The 16371-nt window shown below is 32.8% G+C and overlaps 2 protein-coding genes across 3 annotated transcripts; both read left to right on the top strand.

Annotated features, from left to right (window-relative positions):
* The first annotated feature begins 290 nt into the window (after nt 1-290).
* Nucleotides 291-10292, top strand: LOC110998743 (polyphosphoinositide phosphatase). 2 transcript variants are annotated; one of them, XM_045629551.1, is made up of 12 exons: nt 291-441; nt 527-737; nt 835-1258; nt 1514-1834; nt 2038-2382; nt 3420-3618; nt 4135-4268; nt 6907-7134; nt 8123-8309; nt 8816-8973; nt 9520-9696; nt 10008-10292. In XM_045629551.1, exons 1-12 carry the CDS (start codon nt 367-369, stop codon nt 10246-10248), a joined length of 2700 nt encoding a protein of 899 aa, XP_045485507.1. In that variant the 5' UTR covers nt 291-366; the 3' UTR covers nt 10249-10292. The 2 variants fall into 2 exon arrangements, with proteins under 2 accessions (XP_045485507.1, XP_045485508.1); XM_045629552.1 differs by having other exon boundaries at nt 369-441; nt 543-737.
* A 333-nt stretch (nt 10293-10625) lies between these two features.
* LOC110998741 (synaptojanin-1) lies at nt 10626-15042 on the top strand. Its single transcript, XM_022267512.2, has one exon. It carries the CDS (start codon nt 11059-11061, stop codon nt 14335-14337), a length of 3279 nt encoding a protein of 1092 aa, XP_022123204.2. The 5' UTR covers nt 10626-11058; the 3' UTR covers nt 14338-15042.
* Nucleotides 15043-16371: the final 1329 nt, after the last annotated feature.

The raw sequence follows: 16371 nt of genomic DNA on the forward strand, positions 1-16371 counted from the left end.
GCATTATATATTACGGCTTACACGTTTTCGCTAAACATTTCGGTATCGTGGCGTAAACAAATTATTAAGACATCCCTGATAGCATAAGAAATTTACCTAATACGTAAAGTATTGGGTAAATTTCTCGTAAATATTAATAAGTAATTGTAAATCAAGCCCCTGATATATTATTGTTAAGATGACACTGAGAAATGACAATTGACATTTGTATTTTTTTCAATAACACAGTAGTGCATCGTGCAAGTGCAACATTAATGTTTAAACAAATAAATCTTAGATAATGTTTTTGAAACAATCATAAACGATAAATAAATAGTATAGTGCAAAACATTTACTTATACTTTATAATTTTGTCAGCCAATAATTATGTCGAAAACAAATGTTGTTTTTCATCCAATTATCAGTTCTATTCAACGTATTGCCCTTTATGAGACAAAAGCAGTAAGTAAAACTCGTATGCATCATTTGAATTGTGAGAGTATGAATAGCAAATTTTTAATAATATAAAGTTAATATTTTTTTATAGAGATTTTATCTCATAGGTTCTAATAATACCCAGACAAGATTCCGGGTCCTGAAAATAGATAGAACTGATCCAAGAGAATTAGATCTAGTTGACGATAAAGTAGAGTACAACAAGCAGGAAATACATCAACTGCTAAGCATGATAGGCTTTGGCAATAGAGGCAGTCGCTCTGTTGGATTCAACAAATTAGTGTCAGCATTTGGTATTGTAGGTAAGTCTATTACAGAACTCATTAAAATATATTTATAAAAAGTTATGTTACAGCAATTATTAACAGAGTTTTCATAGCTTACTTAAAATTCTTTCAGGATTCATCAGATTTCTTGAAGGATACTACATAATTTTAGTAACAAAACGCAGAAAGATTGCTGTAATAGGTCCACATTCAATATATAAAATAGAAGACACAGCTATGATTTACATACCTAATGATACAAGTAAACCCCAACATGCAGATGAACAAAGATATGTGAAAATGTTTTTAGCCATTGATTTATCAACAAATTTTTACTACAGTTACAGCTATGATGTTACTCATACCTTGCAAATGAACATGGCACCACCTAGAAAATTAGCTCCAGCCTTGTTTCCCAAACCAGTAACAGCTGCTGTATACCAGTCAAATATCAGGTCTAAATCAAACAGAGAATGTAAATGTAATATCATAGAAGATGATGAAGATATTTTTGAGACTTGGAAACAACAATTGCAACAAAGAGAAGCAAAAGTAGGGTAAGGTACATAAAGCTAAATTTTCCATAAAGTAGCTTAACTTAGATTCATTCTTTTAAATGGAACATAACTGCTAATAAGAATATTATAATCAAAGTGAATGCCTACAACCAGCATAGTATTTAGAAAAAATAATATGTACCTAAGAATGGCAATGACAATATACAAGTTAAGATAAACCTTAAAAAGACTAGTAGCAGTAGTTGCAACCTAAAATAATTTATGTTTTCCTTACATTATTTTTTTTATTTGCAGCCAGACATCCTCAAAGCTAGAATTTGGTGTCCGCACTGTACCAGAATGGAGATTTGTATGGAACAGCCACTTGCTATCTGTGGTTCATTCCCAATTACATCCAGATTGGATACTATATATCATTCATGGTTTCATAGAGCAGAGTAACTTGAATATTTTTGGTAGGCCAATATATTTAACCCTTATAGCACGGCGGAGTAATAGATATGCAGGCACTAGGTTTTTGAAGAGAGGTGCTAACATGCATGGAGATGTAGCTAATGAAGTAGAAACAGAACAAATAGTCCATGATTCAATGATCTCATCATTCTCTAAAGGCAGGTTAGTATTATTCATACTATACAGTCAAAATCAGTCATAGTGAATCTTTCCAATCAAGTCATAGTATATTCAGGGACAAAACTTTCTTCTTTCAAATCAGTAGAATTAAATACCACTAACTTTCTATGCTACTCATATTTAGTAAGAATTTTTTAATCTCTACAAAATACTTTTTAACTGCATACATAATCCTTTTGTTTTAGATTTAGTTCATTTGTGCAAATGAGAGGTTCAATACCCTGTTTTTGGTCCCAAGATGTTTCCAAAATGGTGCCCAAACCGGCCATATCCATTGACAGGAGTGACCCTTATGCGCAAATACCTGCAAAACATTTCAACAACCTAATGCAAAGATATGGATCACCAATAATGATATTGAATTTGGTGAAGAAACATGAAAAGAGAAAGCATGAATCACTACTCACACAAGTTATAAGTAATGCTGTGAAATATCTAAATCAATTTTTGCCTCCAGAGCATGCAATTCAATACTTTCATTTAGATATGGCCCGAATCAATAAGGGGGCGGATGCTAAAGTCCTTGATAAGTAAGTTCCACATTTTATTTTGTTTTTTGTTATTTAATTTAAATATAAACAATTATTGTCATTATATCCATTTAAAGAAACATTATATACATTTAAAGAAAGCCTAGTTTTATGATTATACTTGAGGTAAAGGGCGTGACATCGTAAAGAAATTAAATTCACACTAATCTTTCGTTCTGTAGAGATATTCGAAATATTAGAAATTTACAAGTTCATTAAAAAAAACTTTAATAGATATTATTGCGAATTTAGTATGTACATTTTATACAACTCGACGTTTCGAGTGCTGTACAACAAGAGCTTTGCTTTATACATGTCGTAGCCAACTAGCTTAATTAGCCGTTCAGTTAATAGCCTAGCCTTTTAACAAAACGGGGCCGTTTGACTAGCAACCTGAAATATATTCAGCCGTAGCGTTTGTCACAACATTTAATAAACTGGCTGGCTAATGCTTAGGGCATTCGTACGATAGGGTCATTATTTGGCAGAAATAAAAAGATGAAACATGACAAAATATTTCTTTTTTTATCATTCTAATTCTCATTATTATTGTCACTAAACTTTTCCATTGTAGTAATTTTTGTTTTTCATGAAACTTGGGAAAACATCAAAGTTGTGGTTTGCCGACGGCATATTGATAGTTAGAAGAGTTTCGTTTCAAGTTTGAGAGTATCAGAAAGTGGAATTAAATTTTTAAAATTAACAGTCAACAGGCTAGGCAAACGTCATCGATCCAAGTCATTTGATCAACTGGCTGAACATCTTTCAGCCCGTTAGTTAATTAATTGAATGGCTAATTAAGCTAGTAAGTTGTGACATATATATGTAGTAAAAGACTAAACCAAAGACAATATTGTGAGTAATTGTTGTTTAATTATTTTAAAATATATGTCGTGTATATCTCTGCATACCTCGAAACGATTGCAATGCCAGACCCTGTGCCTGGACAACGCATGTCGAATACTAAAGTTTGGTAATTAAGGGTTGTCCTAAATATAGCACCATCCTCATTTATCAATTATATTAAACTATTTCAGACTTTCAGCTATAGCCCGTACCGTAGTTCGTCGGACGGGAATATTCCTAAGCTGTAGAGGATACAGCGAGGAATTGGGGGTAGAGGGTCACCAAGGTGGAAGACTCCAAACGGGACTAGTGCGCGTCAATTGTGTGGATTGTCTTGATAGGACGAACACAGCGCAGTTTGCTATTGGAAAGTGTGTATTGGCACAACAGGTAAGGTCTAGTAGCAATATGAGTTTTTATTTTTATATAATAGGAGGGCAAACGAGCTTGCGGTACGCCCGAAAAGGCAATCATCGCAGCCCATAGACACCCATATTTAGTGGGTGCGTTGCTCGTATTTTAAATTGTTGGTGGTCGTATCTCTCAGAGAAGACCCCCGCGGGTAGTAGATTCCACAATTCGCTAGTTCGCAAAAGTGGAAGATTTCCAACCATCAAGGCGATGTTGAAATTCAGCATTTATGCGGCTCGTACGATGCTGAAACGAGGCAGGAGGGATCATCCCAAACAATTCGTCACAACACTTACCTTAGTACACTTTATAGAAAACGCAAAGCGTTTGACTAAGGATTTAATCCTATGTGGTTAAGGTATTTCATACAAATATTTAACGCAAATGACTACTGCCTCTGAGGATTACCGGGCTTTGAGGTATAGTGATTAATTTTGTTTAATATTTAAATATCGAAAACATTTAATAACCTACATAAGATTAATTTACTCACAGCTTCACGCTCTCGGCCTAATCGCGGAACCAGTGATAGAGTTCGACTCTGACTGCGCCCGATTACTCGAAGGCTTGTACGAAGACCACGGGGACACATTGGCGTTACAGTATGGTGGATCTCAATTAGTTCATAGGTAAGTTTAGTTTTGTGATTTATTAAGGATCAGTTTTTCCTCGCTATGATAAAAGAAAAATGAAAAGATAGGAACATGATTTGTGAAGAGCAGCTGGCCCTCATTGATAGTGGAAGCACTTAGCCTTTGTCCATGAACAAGCTGTATAATGAAATGAACCGGCTTGCTGATTAATTATTAGTAATTATTTTTAATTTTTAGTGTTATTTTTTTGTATTATATTATAGTACAGTTTTATGTACTTAATATGTAAATACAGCAATAAAGGCTTTTGTTATTATTATTAATGTGTTTTTCAAGCCTCGGAGGTAGTTGGCGCACTCATATCATTTAAAAAAAACTTTCGACATCTATTTAATGCTTAAAGTCCATTATAGACCAGTGCCGAAGCCTTCAAAAATAGTAAAAAATGAAAAAAAATTACAGTAGGATGAAACCCATTAGAAATGCAGGGGAATATGATCAAAATGAAAGGAAAAATAAATTACGGTCGATCCGAGTTCGGGAAGTGGGAGGGGGGTGACTTTTAAGGGGGAAAAATTGTTTATCTTGATTTCCGGCGAAACTACCAGTCCTATGGAAAAAAGTTAAATGGCAAAGTTGTAGGTCATAAAAAGATCTACAACTTTGGTATTTACAATTTTTTCACATAACCTCAAAATTTAGGTGAAAAATTCAAAAAACCAAGTTTTTGGTTTTTTATTTATATCTTTTTTAAAAAGTTTTTTTTTTCTACGAAATTTGGTGAAAACTTACCTTATTATGTCCCAAATATACTGTAATTTATTTGATTAAAAATATTTATTTTTTCGCCTCATTTTAACTTAATATCAAAAAAGCACCCTAATTTTCAATCGAAAATTCTGACGTCAAAATTTCAGCTTTTTTCAAAAAGTTTGGGGGCTTTTTGTTCGTTGAAATATCTACTTTCTGATGGTGTAAAAAAAATATACATTACTATAGGAAATATTATTAGAAAATGCAAAAAATTCAAAAAACCTCAAATTCGAAAATTTTCTTTTAATTATGTACAATTTTGAGGTATTTATTAAAATTTACACTTTAATTACTCAAAAAACGTAAGATTTCATGTTTCATTGATAAACGAAAAAATTGCAAATTAAAATATACTTCTATAATTAACAAACAAATAAGTTAATAAAGTTAATATTTAATAAGACATCTACAATATTTTGAAAAAGTTGTAGAATCTTCTGTAAATAATATTTGTAGATGCCTATTTATTGCTGTTTTAAGATAATTTATATACCTGAGTGACCTTCGGTGAATTTTGAATTTTTCTTTGAATAAAGTAAATTTCTCACAAATCACTTAGAGTAACTCAGCCTGCAGGTGTATTTTTAAAAACGATGTTGTACACTACTCTGTATCTCGAATACTGGCTAACGGTTTTTACAGCTGCTACGAAATAGCAGGTAGCAGTAAGGCCCAGACCCTCCTAGGTCCATCCCCACTTCTCAATGAAATAACTTACACTGGGCTAAAATTCACCGAAGGTCACTCAGGTATATAAATTATCTTAAAACAGCAATAAATAGGCATCTACAAATATTATTTACAGAAGATTCTACAACTTTTTCAAAATATTGTAGATGTCTTATTAAATATTAACTTTATTAACTTATTTGTTTGTTAATTATAGAAGTATATTTTAATTAGCAATTTTTTCGTTTATCAATGAAACATGAAATCTTACGTTTTTTGAGTAATTAAAGTGTAAATTTTAATAAATACCTCAAAATTGTACAAAATTAAAAGAAAATTTTCGAATTTGAGGTTTTTTGAATTTTTTGCATTTTCTAATAATATTTCCTATAGTAATGTATATTTTTTTTACACCATCAGAAAGTAGATATTTCAACGAACAAAAAGCCCCCAAACTTTTTGAAAAAAGCTGAAATTTTGACGTCAGAATTTTCGATTGAAAATTAGGGTGCTTTTTTGATATTAAGTTAAAATGAGGCGAAAAAATAAATATTTTTAATCAAATAAATTACAGTATATTTGGGACATAATAAGGTAAGTTTTCACCAAATTTCGTAGAAAAAAAAACTTTTTAAAAAAGATATAAATAAAAAACCAAAAACTTGGTTTTTTGAATTTTTCACCTAAATTTTGAGGATATGTGAAAAAATTGTAAATACCAAAGTTGTAGATCTTTTTATGACCTACAACTTTGCCATTTAACTTTTTTCCATAGGACTGGTAGTTTCGCCGGAAATCAAGATAAACAATTTTTCCCCCTTAAAAGTCACCCCCCTCCCACTTCCCGAACTCGGATCGACCGTAATTTATTTTTCCTTTCATTTTGATCATATTCCCCTGCATTTCTAATGGGTTTCATCCTACTGTAATTTTTTTTGGTTTCAAAAATTATCGACACTGGTCTAATTAGGTACCCCTGTCCTCACTCCACCCGAGGAGGACAGGGATACCTATCACTCTTCTCTGTAGAAAAATATACGGTTTGTTGCTATTACTACAGAAACTTTAAATAAAAACCCCAGTGGTATCCTTTGACTACGTCTTATTTCATTAAATGTTTCACAACAGATATTCTAATGACATAAGGTACGTTTTGATTCATAAATTTAATCTGTAGTATTTTGATTTTCAGGATAAAAACATATCGTAAAACTGCCCCATGGTCATCACACGGGAATGATATAATGCAGACATTGAGCCGGTACTATTCGAACACATTTTCTGATGCTGAGAAGCAAAATACGATGAATTTGTTCCTCGGTCTGTTCGTTCCGGACCCGAATAGGGCCGCGATATGGGAATATCCCACAGATTATTATTTACATCATCCAGAGACAATGGTCTATATTCCTAACAACAGGTAAGACATAGCCTCATGTCCCTTTTTTCTAACAGGTCATTAAATTCTTTATTAAAGTCTGTAATTTTTCTCTATGGTAGAGTCTCTGCGGAAACAGTACTGTGATACGAGAGTAGAAATGCTAAAGTACCCTTTTCGCAATGTTAATAAACCTGTTATGTCATTAAAGTTCGACAGTAATTAGCTTTTTATATATGTAAAGTGCAAAGAAGAATTACAGTAGATTTCGCGTATAACGACGATGAAGGAATTATTCTTATTTCGTCGTTATATCCGGAAGTCGTTACAGACACGTACATGTTTATATTATTTTATTATTGAAAACATTTGCACTATTTAGCTGATATCTATAAACTAAAAGTCTCCCAGTTGCTAACAATCTGTGTGAATGTAACCAAAAGAAAGGAAAGAAATAGTCTTTGTATTTGGCGGCTGATTCCGATCGCATTATCTGCATGGGCTTTCTAGGATTTTGTTACAAATGATTCATTAAAATCCACATGATCTGTATTTATTTATTTACGAAACAAAATAGATACATCTCTTAAAATACGAAATTAACACACTGGATATATCCACAAAAAAACAAAGCAAACAGCAGAACGTTAGCCAAGTAGACGTATAAATCAGGACAACGACGTAATAAAGAAGTAAAATACAGGTTTAGGTCGTAATAGTTGTTTTCACTTAATATTAAATAAAGCACCAGAGGACTGCGAAAAAAGGTCGATATGAATGGCAGAATTTAACGTAGAACACATTTTGTGAAGTACGTGGAATTCAATGGTTTTTGTATAAACTTGACTTAGATTTAACATCGTTATATTATCTAAATGGTTGCTACTACCAAGGTACTAAATGAAATCTGTATAAATATATATATACTTATATGTATGTATTTTACGATAATTGCCACGCCGGTAATCTTTCAGCAAAGACTATAGTTTGTGTTATATGTTGTATGAGTGCCGTTAAATTATACTTTTAGATCACTAACAAAATGGTGGGATGATGACGTCATCCGTTATTTACCCCGACCTAGTAATGAGATGCGTAAATTATGTTGTGAGATAATTGGAATGCAGGGTGACACTGCATTGGAGATAGTAGACCCCTACCAAGAGTATAATAGACCCTTCGAGTATACCGTCTTTATGGAGTGCTTTGAGTTTAAGGTGAGGAATATTTTTTACTAGACAAAATTAAAATATGATTGTAGATAACTTAATGTTCTCTTATGAACGTCAGTTAAACAAAGTTCTACTGCAAATGGAGGGCATATAACAAAGTAGAACCAATAAACTCTCCTTCACTCTTTTAAATCGCCAAGGCTTTTTCCTTTTTCCCCTTTTTTTGTACCTCTTTTCTCTCTTTATTTGTTGGTATTGATAAAAACAATAAATTTAGTAACTAGGGATAGTGACGTATGTGTAAATTGTATGAAATATTTAAAAAATATAAAGACTCAAATATTTTTTATTTGTGTCCATATATTATCGGTTAGTTAACGCATCAATCTGCGTACGTATTTAACATAAATAGAGAGACAATCTATGCTTTATGCTTTACTAGTTTTTTAGACATAGGGATCTAGGGGCTTAGTCAAGATGCCTTAACTAAATTTATATATGATTCAGATTGAAAAATACTCGTAAAGAAATCCCTAAATAATTTATTTCAGATGTTGCATACTCTACGGGACTTAACGCCATCGTTCACTGATAACATAAGCCCGTTCGTGGTAAGGGGGCGTGCCCCTGGTCACGTAGTGAAGGGACCGTCATCAAAAAACCCAGTTATTAGTGGAAGATCCAGTACAGCGTCCAATAATTCCAGCGAGTGAGTATTTTTCATCGGTATTAATCGTTTATTTCATAAAACCTATGTTACTTCGTTTTTTTGCCATGTACTCGTAATTTTTAATAGCCTGACAAAGAAATAGTCGAAAATATTGATTGTTATCCGGTATAGACAGAGTAACAGAAAACAGTTTGACATTGACATATTATAGAACTATTTTATCCTTATTCTACTCATCTTAAAAACATGTTACTTGTAATGCGAAAGCTTTAATAAGATTAGACATTTAACACGTTGGCTGTTGTTCAAAATTACAAAACGAAACTAGTTTTAAGAACTGTCAATACATTTTTTCTATATGAAGTTTGACATATTTGACATTTTAGATATTCGAGCGCGCTTCATACTAAATCTTCTCGAGTACATCAGTTATGTAGTCATATGTATAGTAAAAGCGATCAGTTTATTTTTTAAACTATGCTTTGACGTATGTAAGTCTGCTTTTAAGAGGAGGCCTGGGACTCTTATTAAACCAACTCACTTTATGAACCATAACACATTTCGGATTTTTACCGTATTGTCCAGTTCCAACGGAGATTCATCGTCAGATGACGACCTAACGAGTTCAACAATGAGCTCCAGGATTCCACTATCTTCGCTTCCGCCTGTCAAGAATGAAGAATTATATGAGCCACACTTCACTTTTGTTAAGAAAAGCACCAAACCATTTGTAAATGAGCCAACCAAGCGAGATATGTTGATGTAAGTATTACATATTTAAAAGGACCTGGTTTTATGTATCTAATTTTACAATTATTTGTGTAACATTTATTAAAATCTTAAAAGCGTGTGAATGCTACTTTATGGCTTGAATTTTATGAGCTCTTTCCGATGCAATGTTAATTTCCCACCTTCAAAGTAAATTAATAGGTGTAGTTAAAGGTGAGATCCTTATGAGCATTCATATCATCATCATTAGAACGGATTTAATTTACAACAACAACAAAAAATTACAAATATGAATTGTTCATTTAAAAAGACTTTTAATGTCGCATTTAAATATCTATTTCTAGGTACAAGCGTTACGTAAACTTCGAGAAGCGATCAAATCCGCGTTACAAGCCTGATATTCCTATCGTCTTAACATGTAGCAGCGCATTTACAATCGACAGTTCTGTTGACATGATCCCGCCAACAATTACTAAAACGTCTAAAGAAATTTACCAGGAATATGTGAATCGCGGCACTGGAAAACTCACCGTACCTCATGAATCTCTACAGATGTATAAAAATTATGTTAATTTTAGCCTATGAAAATTGTTAAATAGTAGTTCTTATGTAAAAAAACAATATGATTTTATTATCGTTTCATTTAAAAGCCGTTTTAATTGCACGTTATCTAATTTGTTTTAGAGATTTATATTAAGCGCATTAACGATTTGAATCTCTATCTCAGCATACATTTTAAGGCAATAATAATGTAGGTACACAATTAAAATAAAATTTCTATACGCATAATATGTGCGTACTTTATATCTAGCCATTATTCTATCTATCTATCAATTACTAGATGATCACTGGAAATTAAAGTTTAATGTAACATTTAAATTATAATCTGTAAGCTCAGTCTACACTAGTCATATCTATTGTATTTGTCAGTTTGACAATTATAAGACATTGATTAGATTTCAATGCTGTAAAAAAATAAGAACAGGCAAGTGAACTAATTAGCATCGATATTTATTCAAATATCAATATCGTCGAAGATATTGGACAGTTTTTTTAATTAATAATATATTGTGTTCAGTCTACAGCAAAAACAGAAGTCTTAGTTATAGATATTTGTTATTTTATCTTTAGTTCTAACGTTTGGATTCTAGAAATTCCATTTGTGTATATGAAAAAAATATCGTCAATGATAAAATTTTCGATTTTGAATATTACCTAAATCGAATTAATATATCGATAATTTTCGTCAGGCCTATCTAAAAATAAAAAAAACAGTTGAGTACATTTGTTGACGAGTGATCATTGTATTTTTATTTTTGGAAATTTTATTGAAAATCAATTGAAGGGGGCGGATGGCTTTTTATCCATGAAGATAGAAACATAGTTTTATACATTATGGCTATGTCAAAAGGTTTTAAAGTCCTGGAGAAATCGGCACCACCAAATCCTTACAGTATTATTTTACAACATAGAAATAAAGATACAGCCTTATTATTTGAGTCTCAGGCTGTTGTTTCTTTATCGTCACAAGAAACTGATACTCTTCGTAAACAATATCATAAAATAGCTGATGCATATGGATGTCTAGGAGTGCTGCAGTTAAATTCTGGAGAGTCATGTATGCTCTACCTTGTTCTTGTGACAGGCTGTAGTTCTGTCGGAAAAGTGGGTGACACAGAGGTTTTTAAGGTAACACAATCTCAATTTCTGCCTTTATTTCACCAAACACATGGAGATGATAAGGTGGGAGAAGTTAGAAAACTCTTGAACTCTGGAACATTTTATTTCTCTTGGAATTCAGGAAAAAACAATGAAAACCTCTTTGACCTGACCTTGTGTGCTCAGAGAAAGGGTAAAGGGGCAAGTTCTGATAACAGATTCTTTTGGAATAGAACCTTATTCATTCATTTAATGAGATTTGGCATAGATTGTGATGACTGGCTTACCCGTGCAATGTGTGGTTCAGTGGAAATACGTACTATTTACGTTGGTCATCGCGTAGCCAGGGCTGTGTTGATATCTCGACTAAGCTGTGAAAGAGCAGGGACAAGGTTTAATGTAAGAGGTTGCAATGACGATGGTAATGTTGCTAATTTTGTGGAAACGGAACAAGCTATTTATGTAGATGACTCAGTTTCTTCTTACATTCAAACAAGAGGATCTGTCCCTTTATTTTGGGAACAACCAGGTATTCAAGTTGGATCACATAAAGTCAAAATGTCTCGTGGGTATGATGCTTCTACAAGTGCTTGTGAAAGGCATTTTTCTCAACTAAAACGAAATTATGGATCTATTTATGTGGTCAACTTACTAGGTTCTAGTATGATAGGTGGCACAGAAGGTGAAGCAACCCTCAGCAATGCATTTCAACGGCACCTTAATGAATCTGCACATTGTGATATTGTACAGATAATATTTGACTACCATCAAGAGGTAAGAGCATCATCAATAGATTCAGCTTTAAATAAATTTAAAAAAATTGTGGAAATGCACTATGATAACATCAGCATATTTAGTGCCAAAAATGTTGATATTTACAATGTTCAAAAAGGTGTTATAAGAACTAATTGTCTAGATTGCTTGGACAGAACAAATTCTATACAGACGTTTATTGGTCTAGAAATGCTTGCTATACAACTGATGTTGTTACAATGTATTGATAAAAAGCAAAATGTTAACAGATTTGAAGAAGTGTTTAAACAAATGTGGATTAATAATGGAAATGAGATATCTAAAATCTATGCAGGGACTGGAGCTATTCAAGGAGGGTCAAAATTGATTGATGGGGCAAGATCAGCTGCTCGAACTATTCAAAACAACTTGCTTGATAATTCAAAACAAGAAGCAATTGATATTTTGTTGCTAGGTTCTACATTAAATTCAGAACTGTCTGATCGTACCCGAATTTTATTACCATCAAATATTTTGCATACATCTACTCCAGTGCTACGAGAAATGTGTCGTAGAGCAAATGAGTTTACCCAGCCCACAAATATTCGTATCACTATTGGTACATATAATGTTAATGGCGGCAAACATTTTAGAAGCCTAGCTTACAAAGATGTCTCCCTGGCTGATTGGTTGTTAGACAGCCCAAATTCATCTTTGGTAAATACTGTAAATTTGAAAGATCATCCTTCTGACATTTTTGCAATAGGATTTGAAGAAATTGTTGACTTAAATGCTAGCAATATAATGGCTGCTAGTTCAGATAATGCTAAAGCATGGAGTGAAGAATTGGAAAAAGTATTGTGTAGAGATGCATCATACACCTTGCTTTCTAGTCATCAGTTGGTGGGTGTCTGCCTATTTATTTTTGTCAGGAAAGATTTAGTTCCTCATATTAGAGATGTTGCATTAGATTCAGTGAAAACTGGATTAGGCGGAGCTACTGGGAATAAAGGTGCAGTAGCAATCCGTTTAGTTATATATGGGACATCAATTTGCTTTGTTTGTGCTCATTTCGCAGCTGGTCAATCCCAAGTGAGTGAACGAAATGCTGATTACACAGAAATTACAAGAAAAGTAGCATTCCCAATGGGACGATCATTGTATTCACATGACTTTGTTTTTTGGTGTGGTGATTTTAATTACCGAATTGACCTAGATAAAGAAGAAACACGTTTACTAGCCTCACAAAATAATATCCAAAGGTTATTAGAACAAGACCAACTTCTACGCCAGAAATCACAGGGATTAGTTTTTAAAAATTGTTTTGAAGGTGACATCACATTCCTTCCCACTTACAAATATGATTTGTTTAGTGATGACTATGACACCAGTGAAAAATGTCGAGCACCTGCTTGGACTGATCGAGTTTTGTGGAGGAGTAAGAAATACACTGTTGATCCAGAAACAACATCTGAAACAGCTGCAGGAAAACTACTACATTATGGCAGAGCTGAACTAAAACAAAGTGACCATAGACCCGTCATTGCTATTTTAGAAATAGAAGTTTTACAAGTTAGTTACACTAAGTGTATGGAAGTTTTTTATGAGGTCGTCAAAGATCTGGGTCCTCCTGACGCTTGTATCATTGTTCAACCAGTTCATGAAGTTGAAGATTCTGAAGATTCTGTTTTTGATGATAATTTAATGTCAATAATATTGCAAGAATTAGCAACTTATGGTGAAGTGACATTAGTTCGATTTGTAGATGAGCACACTTTGAGCATTACATTTAGAGATGGCCAGAATGCTCTAGCGGCTGCTCAGAAAGGAACCATTTCCTCTTCAACAATACCTTTACATGTTTCACTCAAATCTCCAAATTGGGTAGATATAGTGAAGTCTGAGGTGAGTCTCTGTACTAATAACACAATACCGTTATTTGGTGAGATACCAGCTGAACGACCACTTAGGTCTGCGCCACCCACACCTCGACGTCAACAGCCTAGCCGACCTCCTGCTCCATCGCCTACTCCGTTGGTGCCTTCTCGAGCCCCAGCACCGAGTCCAGCAAGACCACCCCGCCCAGCCCCTATTACGCCTGAACCAGTAGTGTCTCAGGCGTCTGTAAGCTCTCCACCAGCAGAGATGATGCCGCCTCCATCCTGTGCGCCGCCACCTCCACCACCGAGCAACACCCCTCCGCTTCCAGGCCCCCCACCTCCTGTCCCCGCGAGGCAAGGAGCTCCTCCCCCCCTCCCGGCTCGTCCACGACCGGTTACATAGAAATCATTATGGTAAGGAATCTCAACCTCATCAAATTTGCTTGTTTTTACATTATGTTGCCGTCAGAGAAAATTGGCTGTGATTATTTCAATGCATTTAAATATTACTAAAAAACATCGAAAACATTTTAGTATTGCTTTTTTTTCTATAGTAAATTTAGGATGCTATATCTAATTACTATTAATACCTAGCTATATTTACTCACAGCTACTAAAAGTTGTTTAAAAATGAACCAAATAGCAATTAGCAGTATTGATGTTTAAAACAATCATTAATGATACATTGCTTAAAGGCTATAATTGTCTATAATTGTTTGGTCTTAATAATATTTATTAGTAGGTCAATAGTTACGTTAACGCCTATAGTTGGGTGTATGTAATAATAAATTGTTAGTATTTATTAATATGTATTAAGTATAGATGATTATATTTGTGTTATCTAGATGCAACTGCACGATGACTCTGTAATAGAATAATATGTTGATAAAAGCCAATAACAGTACCTATAGTTTACAAATTTTCCTGATTATTTTGGATATTACAGATATTCTGTTAAAACTAATCTTTGATCTCGTTTTTATATTTGGTTTATATAAATATATATTTTATTTAATATCTACGGCACTCCAATTTATAAACCTGTACTTAACTATTACAGTAGTAATATTTTCAACATAATGTTAAATTTGATACATAATTAAAATATTTAATTTTTAAATTATATATTTGTGATACTTTACATATTGAACAAATAATTTTATTTTGACCTTTTTTAATTAAGTTTAAATAAATTTTAAATTAGTTTATTTATATTTTTTTTAAATAAGGCTTGAGATTAGTATGTTAAGTTTACTGTATAAAAATATATATTCAATCATTTGAAATGTTAAAATATTCCCAAACTATTTTTAATGATGCTTCCTAGTGCATTATTCAGATTATATATGGTTAATTATCTTTTTAAATATATGGGATAGCCATTTATGGAAATTGTTAAATTATACTTATTTATATTTTTGTTAGGGACTATCCTTTTAAAGAAGATCTTATGCATGCTATTCTTTTATTATCCTATATCTTTATATAATTAAATATCTGTTGGTGTGATTAAACTCCTCCTAAAAGCCTGGACCGATTGTGACGATCCATTTTACTGAAATTTCGTGGAAATCGGTCTAACTCAATTAATTTTCTCTTATACATGTTTGAGACTTCTCTAATGAAAGGCACTATGCATAAAAAACATTGTAAATAATCAGCTATGAATTGCCATACAATCAAGGCCAGTAGTAAAGTTCACTCACAAATTGTTTGAAATACGTAGATGTTAATGCTAATTATTATTATGCATACTGTAATAAAATAGATGTTAATTGACGTGCAATTTGTAGGTGATTTTTAAGCGCTCGCTAGGGTTTTCTCTCTTTTAACGTGTTGATATCCTTTTATAACTAATAGTGCCCAAATTAAAATCCATACATTGTTTGCGTACTGTGCGATAGTATAATTTATCAAATTCAATATAATAATTAAAGCTTTTGCGTACTATTTTAATTATTACGATATTTTTAAGGAGCGTTTAATTAATAAAATTTTGTTTTTTTGGATTATTATAACAATTCGGACACGCTTAGATAAAAAAGGATATTAGCATTATATGTGTCATTTATTAAACTTAATTTGGTGTATCCATGTTTGTAAGACATCTAGAACAGCATAAGTCTTCGACTTCACCTATGTAGCCAATAATAATATAAGCAATCCAATTACAAAATATACATATGTTACAGTCAGTGTGTTTAATAAATTGATTCTTATTGGAGTAAGATTTTTATTTAACCTTTCGGTTCAATTTAATTTACAAGTTTCTTTAATGGCAGAATTTACACTCACTTCACAGGGCAGGGTTTCGTCGATTACACGCGTAGTCCCTGAATATCACTCTAAAGCCAAGTATAGCTCGACAAACAGAGGTCGAGATGTGTCCAGGTCTCAGGGCGTAAACATTTTACCTTATTGTTTTACTTAGAATCCA

Source organism: Pieris rapae, chromosome 9, assembly GCF_905147795.1.
Source record: "Pieris rapae chromosome 9, ilPieRapa1.1, whole genome shotgun sequence".
In the NCBI taxonomy this organism is placed as follows: Eukaryota; Metazoa; Arthropoda; class Insecta; order Lepidoptera; family Pieridae; genus Pieris; species Pieris rapae.